Genomic DNA, 17254 nt, shown 5'->3' on the forward strand with positions numbered 1-17254 from the left:
GAACACTTAAGCATATGTGAATGTTTATTATTTGTCAATATGACAAAAAAATCATTAAAATAAAATTCCTCTTATTTTACATACACCATCTTAAATTTGCATACTAGAACGTTCATGCGCATGCTGTTAAAGAGCAACTCCACTAAACCATACAATAGTAATTGTTAATAAATTTAATTCCTAATCAAAGCATAAATATTATATTTTTTTTGAAAGTGTAAAAAATAATAATAATAATAATAATAATAATAAAAATAAAGAAGTTATTTGGAGAAATATCTTAATTATTATGAAAACTTAAGAAACACATATTTCTAAAAATAAAAAGATTTTTTAGTGTAAGAATTTTTATTATTAATATTTTTGTTGCTTTCAAATTCTAAAATTACCAAAAATACTTTTTCTTTTATTGATAAATTTTTGACACACACTTTAAAATATAATATGCAATAAATAATAATATTAAATAAACAGCATCCGCTAAACCATTTTGGTAAAAAAATTAATCAATAAGAAAATCAAAATAAAAACTAAAGCACATAACTGTTTGAAGCAAAAAAAAAATCTTTTACAAAGTGAAACAAAGAGTGTAATATATTTTGAGAGTTTAGTTCCAATAATATTATAGTAGACCAATAAAAGTAATCGTGTAAAAATGCAACTTAAAGAATTTTATTTATTTTATTTTGTGCATAATTGAATTTTCAAATACAGGTTATAATTTGTTGCTTAAAAACAAAAACAATAAAATTTGAAATCCTTTTAGCAAAATTTAAAATTATTTTTAAACCGCAGGAATAAGTTAACAAAGCGCAATTAAATGCAAAAGAAATTGTTGCCCTGGGATTGTTTTTTTTTGGGTAACATATCTTTGATTCGATTCCCTTTGGGGGACTTGAAATTATTATAATTAAAAACGTCCTTGAACCTACCTCAACAGATAATATCCCTGAAGTCTCGATTTATACTAAGCTTTCCTTCACTCTTAATGTTCATCTTCAACAGCTTTTGTCAACAACATTCTATGAGAAATGTGAGGAGCTACAAAAGAAGCGGATATGGAGAAAATACTAGAAATACTTTAAAACGCAGCGTGGGGAAAGTGGCCTTCTTTGGCCATCTTGTAAAGAATTGTTTAGGAGAGAGAAAAAAAAAGAATCAATCTGACCCAGAGAGAAGTTTAAAAATAAAAACTGCTTGTGGAGGTGCTTTCACTTCTACACGGAAGACATCTTTTGGGAGATAAGGAATTAGGATCGATGTTTATAGGCATTGCCACTAAAAAAACAAAAACAATTTGAAGTTTGAAACAAATCACTAAGTTAGTGGAGCATCATATTGGAAAAAAGGAAGTTAAAAGCTTGGAATTAAAGGAATTGAAATTTATAACAGGATATTCAAACGTCAGTCTTTCTTTTTCATTCTGGTCATTCAGGACATAAGGGAAACGAAGTGGCAGATTTATTGGCCCGGGAAGGCTCTGCAGGACACTTCGTTGGCCCAGAGCCTTGCTTTGGTGTTTTGAAACTTGTTAAGTCTGCGGCCATTAACTTATGGGTGCAGAGTAGGGCTCAGGAGTGGGTGGGCTTGCCACCACTGGGCAGAGACAGGCGAAGGAGTTCATTAGAGGCTGAGGCTGACCGCAGAATTAATACGTCAATTGTAGGTCTATTATCAGACTGGCAGATGATAGCCTTTGTAGGTTCTGTCAGGAAGAAGAGGAAATGGCACTGCACATGTTATGTCAGTGTAAGGGGCTTGTATGGCTAAGGATGTTACTTCTCGGGAAGGAAAAACCAAGGCCTGTGAGCTTTACCCAGGAGCCACTCACCAGAATTAAGTCTGATTAAGCGGAAGGGTCTGGAGGGTGAGCTCTAAAGTCGGGGAGCCACAATAGATCCATAGGGGTCGCGGTGGCGTAGGCCTTGAGGCCGCCCTAATTTAATCTAATCTATTCTATTCTATTCTTTTTTTTTAGCCCCGTACGATGAGAGAAGTGGTAATATATTTTCTGCTGAATACATTTAACTATCAGCAAATATCGCTCTTAGCCAAATATTATCCTTTGAAATCATAAAATATCTGAGAAGTAAAGGAAATATCACTTCATCAGATTAAAAAGATAGAAGAATTAACCAATTTACTTGGCTTAAACGGGAGAAACAGTTAACCCCAAAAATTTAATCTTCTCAGAGCAAAAGTTTGTTTAATAGACAAAGAAATTAACTTGGGCTTTAAAGCATGGATCAAAACCCCAATTCCCTAGATCCTAGATTTTAGAGTAGTACATAATTACATTTTGAAAATCTCAGTAAACTATTACGACCTCCATTAGAAATTTAATCAACTGGCATTATTTTACTTTATTAAAATCGACAACTATGAAACTATAGTTTTTTGGTCGCTATGATGAATTACTAGATTCGGCTAACTTTAATTTGAAAGTTTATTTATTGATTGACAGAGATAAATGACGATTTGCGAATCAAATTAAAAAAATAAAATAAAATGAAATAACCTGTATTTGATAAAGTCAATTAGAAATTAATTTATATATACATTGATACACAGAATAAGTGATACTGGAAAAAAGACTGTTAACAGAGATCAGAAGGATTATAGGTCGGGGTCCAAAGATTAGAAGAAATTTTAGGTATTTCTTTTTCTTTTAACTTTTTTTTAAAAAAATATATATATATTAAAAGTAATATAAATGATGTATATATAAGATCGTGGCGATATCACAGTGGGGGGTTGTGTCTAGACTTACTTCACTGGCGGCGGTGAGGTGTGCTGGCGGTAGAGCCGCCTGTAAGTGGGGTGTCTTGAGTAAAGGGTCGACTAAGCCCCCAGGGGCCGGAAACAGTGGAGGTGGTACCCAACCACCTCCGAGGCACGCAGTGCTACTTACTTCACTGTGTGTTGGCACTGCGTAGTTACCCTGAATTGTGTATGTTTGCCCTCCAGCCAGTATAACCGGTGCTGTCACCTGCGGTTTCGGACGATATGGAATAGTTGCGCCTTTTGGTGGAGACTGCAAAAAGAAATGTAGAAAGTTATGCATTAATAATGAGAAAAATAAAAAAAATAAAATAACTGTTTAAAAAAAGATAATGAATCTCTCTAAATCTAACATTTCATTAATTAACCCGTTCCACAGCACAACTCGATTAACTCAAAAATACAAAAAACAACACTGAAATAACGTAAATTATTTTTTTTAATACTTTTTATAATATAAATTCAAATAAATATGCCGCTGTCATTCAGTGCCTGTAACTGAGTTTGAGCTGAATAATTTGCAATGATTTACATTAGAGAACGGAATTAATCGAAATGGCTTCTGAAATAAATTATTGATTATTTAATGACCAAACATTTTTTTGTCGTTTAATAGTGTTATTCTTTATTATTTGATGAATTTATTATCAATTATAAAAAGCTTTGACTGAATAAAGTGCTTTGACACTTAAATTTCAATATTTTTCAAAAAGTGGAGTTAATCGATTAGTGCAGTGTTTTTGTTTAAATTTACATGGGCTTCGTTTGTAAATAAGGAGACAAATTGTTGTAAGTTCAAATGATAGGTGATTTGAATCTCACAATTTATTATGCAATCACTTCTGAACACATACATGGTCTCATAATTTATATCTTTGTCTCATCTCTCAACTAGTTTTATCATGATGGCAGTAAAAATTTATATTTATTTTCAGTCTTCAATTTTTTCTCCATTCCTCAAAAGAGGCAACGCAAAAGAAAGCTTCAATGTGAAGCTTGACCGAAAATGTAGGCTCACACATTTAGTGCTAATTTAAATCTTGGTCATATTTAAGGTACATAAATCCACTCTGCTGGATATAATAAACTTCACACAGTTAAATGAAGTAATCTAGCTGATTTCAGACGTTCATTCATCGTCCCAAGATCGTGTGGGTAAACACATTTCAATAGTTTCGGCTAAAGTAAAAACCGAAACTTTAGAAACAAACGGAACTTAAAGAAATGGCGTTAAGGATAGACTTGAAATATTTATTTAAATCGGGAAAAGATTAGAAATGAGAAAAATAGGCGTATTATCATGAAATATTTCATTTTTTCTCAAATATTAATGTAAATTTGAGAATGAAGTCCGAAACTGATTCAAATCTAAACATTTTTTCAAAAATAATGTATATGTATTTCTAAATTGTTAGGTTTCTAACTTGGAATTGATGTAATTTATATGACAATTTTTTTTTTTTTTAAACCGTTTAATTTATTAAACGATGTGTAAACTCTCTATTTTCCAAGCTTAGCCTGGGGATAAGCTCTTTTTTAGGTTCCCTAACATATCCCCCATCTTAAAGTGCCACGAAGATTATTGATATAAACAGACGCTAAATATAGTGTCAAACGACAAATGCAATCACATAGTAGATAGACATTTACACCGTATAACCTACTTTTTGTTTTGTTTTGTTTTGTGTAAACACTGAGAAGATTAGAACTGGATCTCTAGAAATAAATCACTAATTCTTCTATAACATTACTATTTACATTAAATCACTAGATTTCAGAAAAATTTAAAAACAAAATCTTACCTCGAGCATAACTTGACAGATGTGATAAATTGATTGGGTGATGGCATCACTAGTTCCAGTAATGGTCACAGCCCTCTCAGTAGAATTAGGAAGCATATCGCTGGCAACTTGTATACTGGCCATTGTAACCTCTCTAATCTCTTTGATTTTAGATCCACCTTTTCCAATCAATGATCCACATTGTGATGCTGGTACGATGAGCCGTAAAGTGATTGGTGCTCTTGAACCGCCTCCATTTTGCATCTCTTGAAACTGATGCACAAACTGGGAGTCAAAAGACCGTGTGTGTACGCACACATGTTCGCATGTGTGTTGTGGTTGATTGTAGATTTTTAAGGTTGTGATGGGAAGAGGGCGCATAGGCAAGCAAAAAAAGAAAAAAAAAAAAAAGAAAAAAGAAAACAACAAAAACAATACAAAACAAATTAGAGAAGAAAAAAATGGCTAAAAAATGTGCAAGCATAATTATTTAAAGCATAGTGGAAAAAAGTAACTGTATTGATAAGTGGAAATATTTGTTACCTTTTTTATTAGTTAAATAAAAAAATGTATTTAAATATTTACTAAAGAAAAAGAAATATTTGAACACTTAAAAAGAAAAAAAAACAACTTTAGCGCACGACGCTAACAAATTTCGGATATCCAGAGAAATATTTTTTACCAATAGCTTAATTTGCTTGGACGATAATCGACACTGAAATATGATCGATACAATGAACTTTACAATCGAGCTTGATAGAAACAATAATTTTTATTTTATAATAATGAATCAGCTGATAATAAAGGGTGACCCAGTGAAAATGACCACATTTATTTCTTTAATAACAACAAAAGTATTATAGATATAAAAGTAACAAAAAAATCTTTGAAAAGTAGAAACATGGGAGATTATTTGTGGAATATTACATCCTTCAAATGATGACCGTTCTGGGCTTTACATTCTTCCAATCGTTTAACGAAGTTTTTGAATACTTTCTTCAGCATGGAAGCCAAAATTTTTGCGAATTCGGCTCTAATCCTCGATTTTAAATCCTCTAGATCACGGGGCTTGGTTTTATAAACACGACTTTTCAAATACCCCCACAGAAAAAAATCTGGAACCGTCAAATCTGGCGAGCGAGGCGGCCAAGCGAAATCTGAAGAACGTGACAATAAACGAATTCCAAACGTTTCTTTCAACAACGCAAGTGTAAGAGCGGCGGTGTGACAAGTTGCCCCGTCTTGCTGGAACCAGGTTCGATTCAAACGACGTTTGCGGCGGAGTTTGGGGATGAGGAACAAGTTTAACATCTCCCTGTACCTCTCTCCATTGACGGTTCCGTCGAAAAAATACGGTCCGATAATTCCCTACGACGCTACACCGGCCCATACTGTAACTCGTTGGCTATGTAACGGTTTTTCTGGAATGAATTGGGGATTACCACTTGCCCAGTACCGAAAGTTTTGTTTATTTACCGATCCAGAGAGTTCGAAATGAGTTTCATCGCTCATTAAAAGATTATTTAAATCAATCTCACCATCGTCCAATTTCTTTAACATGTTTTCGGCGAAAAGTAATCTCTGTCGGTAATCAGTTTCTTTCAACTCTTGAGTGATCATCAACTTATATGGATGGTGGTTCAAGTCTGAGGTTAGAATTCGACGCACAGATTCCCTTGATAACTTTAAAGAAGCTGCGTGACGGCGAGCGGAACGAATTGGACTAATTTTTATTGCTTGGCAAACTTTTCCGATGTTTTCCGGTGTACGAACTGTTCTTTTGGCACCTGGATGAATCTTATCAGTCGTCTTGCCACTTTCACGGAAGTTTTCAACCCACCTGAGGATCGATTTTCGCGTAGGAACAGATTCATTACTTTTAACTTTGAACTGTTTACGAAACGCTCTATGAACTTTCACAACCGATTTATCTCGAAAATATGCTTCTACACAAAATGCTCGTTCTTTTGCAGTGTAACGTTCCATGATTACTAAAATGTTGATAACAGGAATCTCCCAGGTCTCTACTAACCATAGAGCGCGCGTTCGTCCCTGTAGCAGTGTTACCACCACAGTTATTCAAAAAAAGAAATGTGATCATTTTCACTGGGTCACCCTGTAGTAATAAAATTTAAAAACAAATTTCCAAGTCACGTAATGAAAAGATTAATACTAAAAAAAAGTGGATTATTATTAACAAATTATAACAGAAAAATTATTTGTAGTGATTATTACAAATTAACCGCATAATTTTTTTTTTAAGTGTTCAAATATGTCAAAAAAAATACACTACGTTGATCTGTAATTTTAAAGCCAGTATTGGATGTAGTGTTTCCATGCAACCATATAAAGTTGATAACAGTTCTGTTATTATTCAATTTACGATTAAATTTAACTACGTAACATTTCCTAAAATTTTAACAGATTAATTATAACTTATAACACGATGTTTGGGTTGTCTAGATTGATAATTTGTAAGAGATAGCTGAATAGCATTATTTCTTTATAATAGGTATTTATAATTTATTTCTTATTAATAGGTATTAGAAATAATTGCTATCTCTAACTGTATTTTTCATCGAAGTGACCGACTATTTTACTACATATTAACATAATCTGAAAAATCAGACAGGTTTAAGGTTTAAATTCTTTGTAACCTGAACCTTCGGTTAAGAAGGAAACTGACGGATTTAAAGTCCACATATGATTACAACTTTTATTCAATTCTACATCTTCGTCTCTTATTTCTCTATTATTAAATCAGAGCGATGTCGAACTTAAAAACATTAAAATCGATTAGCTTAATTTTTTACACTTAATTTTTATTTATTTAAGAACTACTGGAAAACGCTCCTAACGATTCTCAGTAAACTCTGTGCACCCAATTTTAATTTAAAACATATTCCGTAAAAAAAAAGAAAAATTCTTATGGGATATTTATGAGAGATTCTATTAATATTTATGAAATTTTCGAAAAGTAGAATTACAGTATTGTAAATGTAAAAGGGGCTGCCAAGTTGATATTTAAACCTTATAGAAATCATACTATGAGTAACAACGATACTGTAGCCATTTCTTTTTAGCCGAAAAAATCTTTGATTGGTCATTAAACCTCTACAAATTTCTGAATGATTTGACATTTAGCCTGGCTAGAGCCCTTCAACCCCAAAATTATTTTTTGATAAGAGAAATTCATTCAGAATTTGCTTCTTTTTCATTAAACATGCCTGAACTTGCTTTTTATACAAATTTACATATTTATTATTTATCTGCGAAGCAATGTAGAATAATTAAATAAGCGAAAAGTTTCACAAAGCAATTTCCTTTCTATTGTAACTAAAAAAAAAAAAAAAAAAATGGAATTTTAAATCTAGTGTAAATGGTAACTAAAAGTTGCATGGTGTCTAAAGACAAAGATTATAGATGCCTATTTCTTAAAAAGATTGCTTTAAATAATCTTTTGGTCTAAATGTTTAATGTACCACATTATACTATAAAATTGAAAAATACAAAAAAATAGATGGAAATTAAATAACTGACAGTTTGGAAGCGAAGATAACTTATTGTTTAAGGAACTATATTTTACGCATGCATTAGCAATTAAACCTGCCTACATTATAAACAAAATAAACAAGCGAAGGGCAATAACCTTAACATTTTTTTTTGTTGTGTAGGCAATGACTTAAAAACAAATTTAAGACATTTAAGCAATATTATATGAAGTATAACAACAAAATATTGCGGTATAGGGGCAAGTTGAAACTATGTTGAAAAGACAAACAAAATTACACCAACATTGTTTAAAAACTGGAGGTGAGATAAAAATAATCAAAAATTAAATAGGACGTAATAAAATTGAAATACGAGGGTCGTTTGAAAAGTCCGTGCAAAGTCAGAGAGATAGCACCACTGGCGCGTATCGAGGTTATGTTTAGTTAGTAGCATCTCTTGGAAGAACACACACCAAGTTTCAGCCAGATCGGTCTATTTCTTTGTGTTTGGCATTCGTTTGAATCGAGGAAGTCGAGTGATTTTCTCACGTTTGACCAAAAACGAAATCGTGTGAAGTGTTGCAAGGACGGTTTGCAGCTGTTCCAGAAGAATCCGCATGACTTTAAGCGTCGTTTCGTCACTGTGGATGAAACATGGATACATCACTACACTCCTGAGACCAAAGAACAATCTAAACAATGGGTTACCAAGGGGGAATCTGCGCCAAAAAAGGCGAAGACCGTTCCTTCGGCCGGAAAGATTATGGCGACTGTCTTTTGGGATTCGCAAGGAATAATCCTCATCGACTATCTGGAAAAGGGTAAAACTATTACAGGTGCATCGTTATTGGACCGTTTGAAAACCGAGCTGCAAGAAAAACGCCCACGATTGGCCCACAAAAAAAGTCTATTTCCATCACGACAACGCACCAGCTCACACCTCAGCAGTTGTGGCCGCAAAATTAATGGAAATAGGGTTCCAACTCGTTTCACATCCCCCCCTATTCTCCAGACTTGGCTCCCTCGGACTACTATTTGTTCCCCAATATGAAGAAATGGCGGGAGGGGAAAAAGATTTTATTCAAACGAGGAGGTGATTGTAGAAACGAATGGCTAGTTTTCAGACTTGGACAAATCCTATTATTCGGAAGGGATCAACAAACTAGAGCAGCGTTGGACGAAGTGTATAAGCCTAAAAGGAGACTATGTTGAAAAATAAAAAAGGTTTACCCCAAAAAATTAAGTAGTTTTTATTTTTGCACGGACTTTTCAAACGACCCTCGTATATGGGAGCCTAAGACTAAAAAATTTTAACGTGCATCGGACACAGTGGCACTAAAAAAAACTAACATAAAGTAATTAAGCAAATTACTAATAAATTTTTTTGTTATTTTTAAGTAAACTATTTTTAAAAGTTGAATTAAGAGGGCTACATTAATATTTCAACATGCTATTGTAAGCAGTAACATTAAATGTAGAATTATTGATCATTTTCGACAGAGAAGCAACTAAAATTAAACTAACTGAACTTATGTAACAAATTAAATAAAAGAAAAAACACTTCTTAATTAAGATAATTATCTCCCTCCATTGCTATTAAAAATTAGAAGAATTTGAATAAATAAATTAAGAAATTTATTATAAAAAAAAATATGACAATTACTTCTTCAAATTTCTTGCAAATAAAAGTGAATGCCTTGTAGATTGCCTGGGTAGACCCAGTTACGGTGACAATTCGCTCTGGACAAGATCCATCTGATATATTTATTTTAGCTCCAGACTAAAAAAAAAAATTATATTCAAGGTGATTATTTTATTTAAGAAAGTTGCATTAATATAAGTTTAACGTAAAGAAACCAAATATTATTTAATTACCTCTTCACGGAATCTATTCACAATTTCACCTTTCTTCCCAATAATGCTTCCGACTTCCTAAAATTAAAAGAACAAAAAAAAAGTATTAAAATGTTTGAATAAACTAGCAATTTACATAAGAAGTATAGGTACTATCAAGAAATAAGTAGTAATTACATATTAGTGAAATAATTATAAGCATTTCTAATATATTTGTAACCACATCAGATAAACCACTTCATGAGAATTAAATAACAGTGAATAAGCAACTGTAAATATTTTTACGCAAATTATTATTGCTAGGGCAGCAAAAAATGCGAGGGACCTAGTCATCCAAAGGCTTTTACACCAATCCTCCAAATTCCCTGAACAGTTAGCCAGTCTCAATCCAAAATCTTACATTGACCGACATTACATCCTCCCTTAATATGTTTCCAGCACCAAATATCCTATAACTGGACTCCAGAGAGCAAGAACACTACGGCTAATTATGATACACGCTTTCCCACACTCTGACATCAATCACACTACGTGCAGATGGCGTAGATCTTCCTTTCAATGGTATTCATGACCCAACACAGTAAGATGCCCAGCCACCACCACCATCAGAATTCAAAATGCTTCTCTCCCGTATCCAACAAGTGTTTTCTTAGTGTCCGGATAATTCCTACAATATAACTCTTAGCCTGCTGACAGCCTATTATCTCCGTCCGAAGTCTCACCACTTCCTCCCTCAGCTTCACTTCTTGCTAATCTCGTCAGTATATCGTTTTGAGATTGCCAGGGCAGGTATGGGTTCAGTAGTGAACCCCCCCCCCCCAAACGAACAAAATAAATGATACAATGGCCAAGACTCTGGCTCTTTCTCTGTACATACAGAGAGAGTGAAATATATGAAAATGGATGATCAATCCTGGATACTAAGAACGAACAGAGAGCTGAGATCCTTTACGTATTCTGTGAGATGATGACGGAGATAAAAATTGGCAGATTTTGTTGAATCACCACACTAAATTACAGCTACAGGACATGCATAAAACTGGCTGGTCGAGGTTAAGTAGGCAAAAGAGGCTGGAAATGCTTAACTGGCAGACAGGGACACTGATGATCCTTTCTATGCGAGACCAAGACTCGCACAAGTGGAAGAATATCCACAAATAGTTTTGCTAATTAAAATGGAACGAAGAATGACATAAATACTAAACAAGCTTCAGATCCTTAGAGAAATAAATCTGACAATATCCATGTCGCACGTAAAGAATTACAGAAAAAGTATCAGTTAAAGTTCAGAGAAGTACTACTACTAGCAGCAAAAATAACAAGACAAATAATAAAAGAAAACTAATTATGTATGATTGGAAAAATTTGTAATAAAGGTCTTTATAAATAGTGAATCGTAAGTACTACGAAAAAGTTCTACGAACAAATCCTATTTATTCTTAAAGTGACTTCTGAAATTTTGCAAAGCAGCTAAATAAAATGAAAATATTGATCTTTAAAACTTATTCTAAACACTTTTTAATGAAGTTCATAATAAGAAGAAACCCTTATTCCTATAGTAAGTTTTTAATACAATTCAAATAGAATTAAACTTTTGCAAACACGATTTACGGTTTTATAATAAAAAATGTTAACACAATTTAGTCAAAATTACTTTTTTTTTAAAAGTAAATTCTCTCCAAACTTTTAACTGCCCAATGAACAAGAAAATTCCAAATATTGTTTCCATGACCTTTTTTTTTTTAATACTCTGCACCTTTCAAAATAAAATAAAATGGTAAATGCATGGTGATCGAAGCAGGAATGTTTTAACCCTTCTATAAGGTAGTAACTAAATATAAACATTTAAAAATGCAAGTGACAAAAGAATTTGTTGGCACATACTATGGACAGGATACAATTAAAGATAACCCTATACAAACATTTTGTTGGAGTCAAACAGCTACTATTAAATAAAGCAATATACTTCGTACTTTAACGTTAAATTTTCAAATAAATTCTTCTACAATTTAAGGGAAAAAAAAGTTTTGTTCTTACCTTTCCTTGCATAATAAATCTGATTGTTAGAGTGACATTTGGGTCATCATTTGAAAATTTGCCTTCAGGATCCATGGTTGTAGGTAGTAAAAGTGGAACGTGGACAACGAGGGACTGGGTAGAGACAATTTTAGCTCAGATCACACTGAAAAATAAATAAAAAAATAACATTAAAGCGAAATTGCATCAAAACATAAAGAGAACTTTCACTAAAAATTAAGAAAAATCTAAAAGATATACATTCTCCAAAAAAGTGGAGACCTACATAATGAATGCAAAGATGTTTTCTCTATTTGTAAACGTTTTGTATATAAACAAAATAAAAACGCCTAGTTTTATTTATATAAAAACTAACTAACTCTTCCCTCAGAGGGCAATCAGTAATTTAACCTTAGTAAACGTACTGTTTGGATAATTAATATAAAATATTTCCAGGATAAGACAAGCGTCCATCCCAGCATTGATTGAACATTTTTTAGTAATGGCGGCTTAATATATCCACATGAATTTAAAATTTTAACAAACTATTAAACATTTTACAACTTGTTTAAAAATGTATTAGCTAAATTCATAAATGCAATTCTACAGATAGAAAGATGCACTAAATGAGAAACTATATGTGAGGTGAAAACAGGAGAGACGCTGATATAGGTTATACAGAATAACTGTACTGACGTAAATAATTTTACCAGTTTTGTTTACTTAAAACGAACAGATCTTGGCACAAATTTACAAAAAATAATACTGCTTACCTGAAACGAAGAACATAAATTTAATAATGGGGATGTTTAAAACAACAGGGAAGAACGAGCTAAACAGAGAAAGAAAACGGAGTGAAGTGATGACCAGGCAAACTGAACAGTGGGGATAGACTACAACCCAATTGTGCAGTGCTGCTACCTGAAGGCGTAACCTCTAACTAAACCAAATCATTCAATAATTTAATCTCTGTTAACTGGCACTGCCTACCAGTTATTTATGTAATTTTTTAAAGTCCTAATCAGTAATTAATGTGCACAATTTGGGCTAGTTAACACGATTTAAAATACTTATTAACAAAGTCTGAATAATTTGATCAATTTGGATGACTGTATATTATTATTTTTGATGCTTTCTCCTGCATCCTGGTGCGGATCGAGCTGACTTACCCCAACACGAATTGCCTATTCTTCTGAGAAGAGCTCAACAAAGTTTTTTAGACGTTTCGCATTACACCACATTAATCCTGACGATTTCCATTCTCATTCTATTATGGCTAATCTTATTGGACTGCGCATTGCAAAAAGACAAAATGCCTTCATTTGCACAAAAAAAAAGCTAAATGATGAGAAACATTTTAGTTGAAAGCAGGTAAAATTTTGTGGAATAGTTGGGAAAAAATAAAGAGAAACACCAAGACAACTTACTCAGCATAGAGGACCTACTAATTAGCCGAAAGCCCTACAAGATAAAAAGAAATGCTTGAATATCTAATGAAGGCGCTTACATAAGGGGAATTGAAATATACTTATTTATATCAAATTAAAATGTTAGAATTACCAGCAAGAGTATTAAAGGATTATGTCACCTGCTTAAAAATAATAATCTTGTGGTAAATATTACAAATATTAAACAAATATTTGTTCAATTTTTTTGTAAAAATTAAAAAGTCGATTCAAATTAGAATATCTTGAGGCGATCTTACATGATTATGGTTATAAAGAGCCACCGACAAAGAAACGACGTATCGTTGACGCTGATTTTGTCCTACACTTATTTCACCTTAATTTTCATAATTGATGAGTTGTTAAAGGGAATGGACAATATCAACAGAATTAATTAGCGCATTTTTCAATTCTAATTTTTAGAGTTTCATACTGGCAGAGTTAGGATATAAATGATGGTAAAAATGAAAACTATACCTTGGAGATTTCAATGTCCTCACATCACTTAGTGAGAGATTAGATGGGGAGAGGAATGTGACAGGATCTGGACAAGCTAAGCGGTTAACGAATGGATGATCAATGAGAAAAATAATATTTTTCAATTGAAACAAAATACGAGTAAATCCGGTTGTCCCAATTAAGACTCTTCGTCATTCTGTACAAACTGACTGTTTATACAGGTTCGGTTAACAATACTGTTGAATTCTCCCAGAGGATTTGCGAAATAATACAAATTATTTTTTGAAAATTTTAGTAACTGTGAATTTTTTTTTGGTGCTTGTGAAAAATATGAATTTCTTTATTGTTGGAGCTACATTTTATTGATTTTAGTATTTTACTCTGCTTTTAACAATTGAACCATTTGAACTTCCTATGATTTTTTTCATTTTTGTTCAAATATTCCCATTCATTTATTGCCTGTTTCCAATCTAGGATCATTCTTGAGAAAATAAGCTTCTTAGAATTTAACGGTCTTTAAATTTTCTCTTACAAGGGATGATCAGATTCTGATTCAGTGTTTAAAAAAAAATAAAAACATTCTAAAAGCTGGTTAAAGATAAAGGAGAAGTTTTAAATTTAAATAGTAGATATTTCTTTGCGAAGTACAATCAAATTGTGCTCTTTATGCGATTGATAACAGAAGGTGGCTAGGTCTTGTCCGTACACTTTTGCCTTAAAAACTTGTTTGTTTTATTGGCTTAATGACGAATTCTGGTGGGATGAGGACACTTGTCAAACCATCTCTATTTGTCGCAATATCTCATTTCTTACAGCCTCCTCAGAAAAAGCCTTTGATTGTGTTTGGCACAATGGCCTTATCTATAAATTAATTGAGAATGGCTTTCCGAGATATTTAATTTACTTTGTTCAAAGCTATTTAACTAAAAGAAAACTCAGTGTGCGATAAAGCGGTAGGAACTATGTGCAGTCTCTTTCCTCTTTTGAACCGCAACTCTAACTTAGATTTTTTTTAATAAAAAACTTATCTACTATCTTTATATCCGCTCCGTACTACTATATGCAGCCCCTGTGTGGTCCAATACTTGTTGCACCAATTACGGGAAGTTACAAAGAGTCCAAAACAAATGCTTAAGGTTAGTTGGGTCATATCCCCGGTGGACACCCATAGATTACATGCATGCAGCACTTGATGTTGCCAGCGTGTCCACATTTATCTACAACGCTACGGAAAACTTTGTAACTTCCTGTACACATAGTCCCTAGCCGCATTATGGACTATAACTTAAGTATTATGGACTATAACTTAAGTTCTCTTAATTATAGAAAATACAAGCACAAAAGGCTAAAGCATATCTTGCTTTAATTAACTCCATGTACGTAGTAAGGTTTTTTTAAATTTTTTGCCTTAGCATTAAGTTCGACTTGTACCCAATGTAAATGTTGATATGTTGTGGAGAGGATATAGGCATGCAGCCTGAAACCTCCTTTTCTATATATTTGTATACAAAAATTTAAATTGTAAATAAACATTTTCAAATTCAAAAGTAAAAGTATTGTGGTACAGGATTTGCTTAAGTATTCAGCATTAAGTTTAGGGCTCTCCAAGGATCAAGCTTTTCTTTGCAAAGGGATTGATGACACACGAGTTACCACTATTCGGTACCTTTTTAGAAGTTTCACATTTCAATACACTACATTAGGTATACAAAATTAACAGACAAAGGATTAACAATTCACAATGTCAAGAAACTACCACAGTTGAACTAACCACTGATTCAAGACTGTTCAAGACCTAAAAAGGCCTAACTTAATTACAACCAGAATGCAGAAGACCGGCAAAAAACGTCATCATATGAAGATAAATTTTGAGTTCACATCATTTTACGCTTTTTGATTAACAGAGTTGCATCCAAGAATGAAGGAGGCTCATTATGACAACGTTGGTTACCAGAGTGAAAGGCTAAGCTTCATACAGTGGAGGTAACTTCTATATCTATGGCTACATTTCAGGTCTGCAGTACCATGGCTCTTTGAAAGAATGGCAGAGGAGTTGGTCACTATTGGTAACAGATGTTTTGATGACGAAATTTTCTCTGAAATAAAGTGCAGGCTTGAATTCACTCATCTGTACCCTTATTCGGATATATGGTGACAGTCTGTCTGGGATGACAGCATTAAGTGATTATCTAAGCTCCTTTTTGTTAAAGTATTAAGCCAAAAACTAAAAGATATTGTTTCTAGGATTACTATTTCTAGAAATATGAAAGCTGTACGAACAAGGTTTTATTAAATAAGTGGAAATAATACTAAGTACAAGAGTTTATTCTTTAAATATAGTTGATTTTTCTACTGAAATTAAAGTAAAATAAATTATTACAATTGATTTGAAATTAAGTTGTAAGCTGATTCAAAGTTTTTGCTAAAGCATTAATTTAAAGGAATTACTGCTGAGAGAAGATCAGTTGTTCTAAATCTATTGGGTAATACTTTGAAAGTACATGAAAAACTTTTCTAGGACTTAGTACAACCTCTGTTGAAATAACTCGCGTTAAGTCGGATTTAACACTGAACAACAAGAAAACTAGTTACTCTGACTTTTTATCAATTTTATGAACAATGACCATCAATCAGGATACTCCTATTACAACAAGATAAACGAGGTTCTCTTGTTTTTAAAGATGAATAGATGTTTGACCAACAAATTTTTTTTTTTTAGGCACTTAATTAAACTTCTAGTTGTTGACAAAACTGCTGTGCCACAAAATGATTCCAAAACCTTACGGTTACAGCATAGAAAGTTACATTCAGTGCCTGTGGACTACATTAAACATAAACTTGATTTTATGCATACTAAGTTTTACACTTGATGATGACAGGCAATGATTGTCGAAAGGTTAGGAAATAATAAATAATAAATTTTTGGGTGTTTTTTATACAACACGGCCAAGACCCAATTTTTTAGTAAAATAAAGAGAACCAACGCAATAAAAATTAATTATTAATTACACATTAATACAACTTATTATAAAAAATAAAATAAGGTTAAAAAATCACATTATAATTAAATATATAAATATGACATACAGAACATCTGGAAGTTTACTTTGCCAACTTTTTTAGAGACAGGGTCACACGTGTTTTACATTTATATATACTACATTATGTACATATATATATGAAGGTTTTGGCTAGTTAGTATTGTAAATATTTCTTTATAATACATTAATAATAATAATGCACTTTTCCGTTAAGTGCAACAACAAACTTATTTTATTTTTAGTATTTACAAATATGGTGTTGAAATTGATTGCCTGCGTCTTGTAAACGATGAACGTTCAAACCAATCTTAATGAGTCAGACCATTGAACAGTTTTAGGAAATAGAAGTTCAGTTATATATAGCTCCTTGAAGACGCACAGGGGCG

General features: G+C 32.5%; 1 protein-coding gene across 14 annotated transcripts in view; it reads right to left on the reverse strand.

Annotated features, from left to right (window-relative positions):
• mub (poly(rC)-binding protein mub) overlaps nt 1-17254 on the reverse strand; it is a 292419-nt gene that overhangs the window by 39059 nt on the left and 236106 nt on the right. For 4 of the 14 annotated variants that reach the window (XM_074127645.1, XM_074127634.1, XM_074127646.1 and 1 more), the window contains exons 3-7: nt 11945-12089; nt 9929-9985; nt 9717-9833; nt 4584-4847; nt 2771-3034 (exon numbers count right to left, since the gene is read on the reverse strand). In XM_074127645.1, the coding sequence (XP_073983746.1) occupies nt 2771-3034; nt 4584-4847; nt 9717-9833; nt 9929-9985; nt 11945-12019 (777 nt within the window). In that variant the 5' untranslated portion in view covers nt 12020-12089. Of the gene's footprint in view, nt 1-2770; nt 3035-4583; nt 4848-9716; nt 9834-9928; nt 9986-11944; nt 12090-12348; nt 12535-12696; nt 12857-17254 lie in introns of those variants that run through there. The other 10 variants (XM_074127640.1, XM_074127648.1, XM_074127642.1 and 7 more) reach the window with 6 other exon arrangements.

Source organism: Rhodnius prolixus, unplaced genomic scaffold, assembly GCF_049639745.1.
Source record: "Rhodnius prolixus isolate KJV_2025 unplaced genomic scaffold, Rpr scaffold_9, whole genome shotgun sequence".
In the NCBI taxonomy this organism is placed as follows: Eukaryota; Metazoa; Arthropoda; class Insecta; order Hemiptera; family Reduviidae; genus Rhodnius; species Rhodnius prolixus.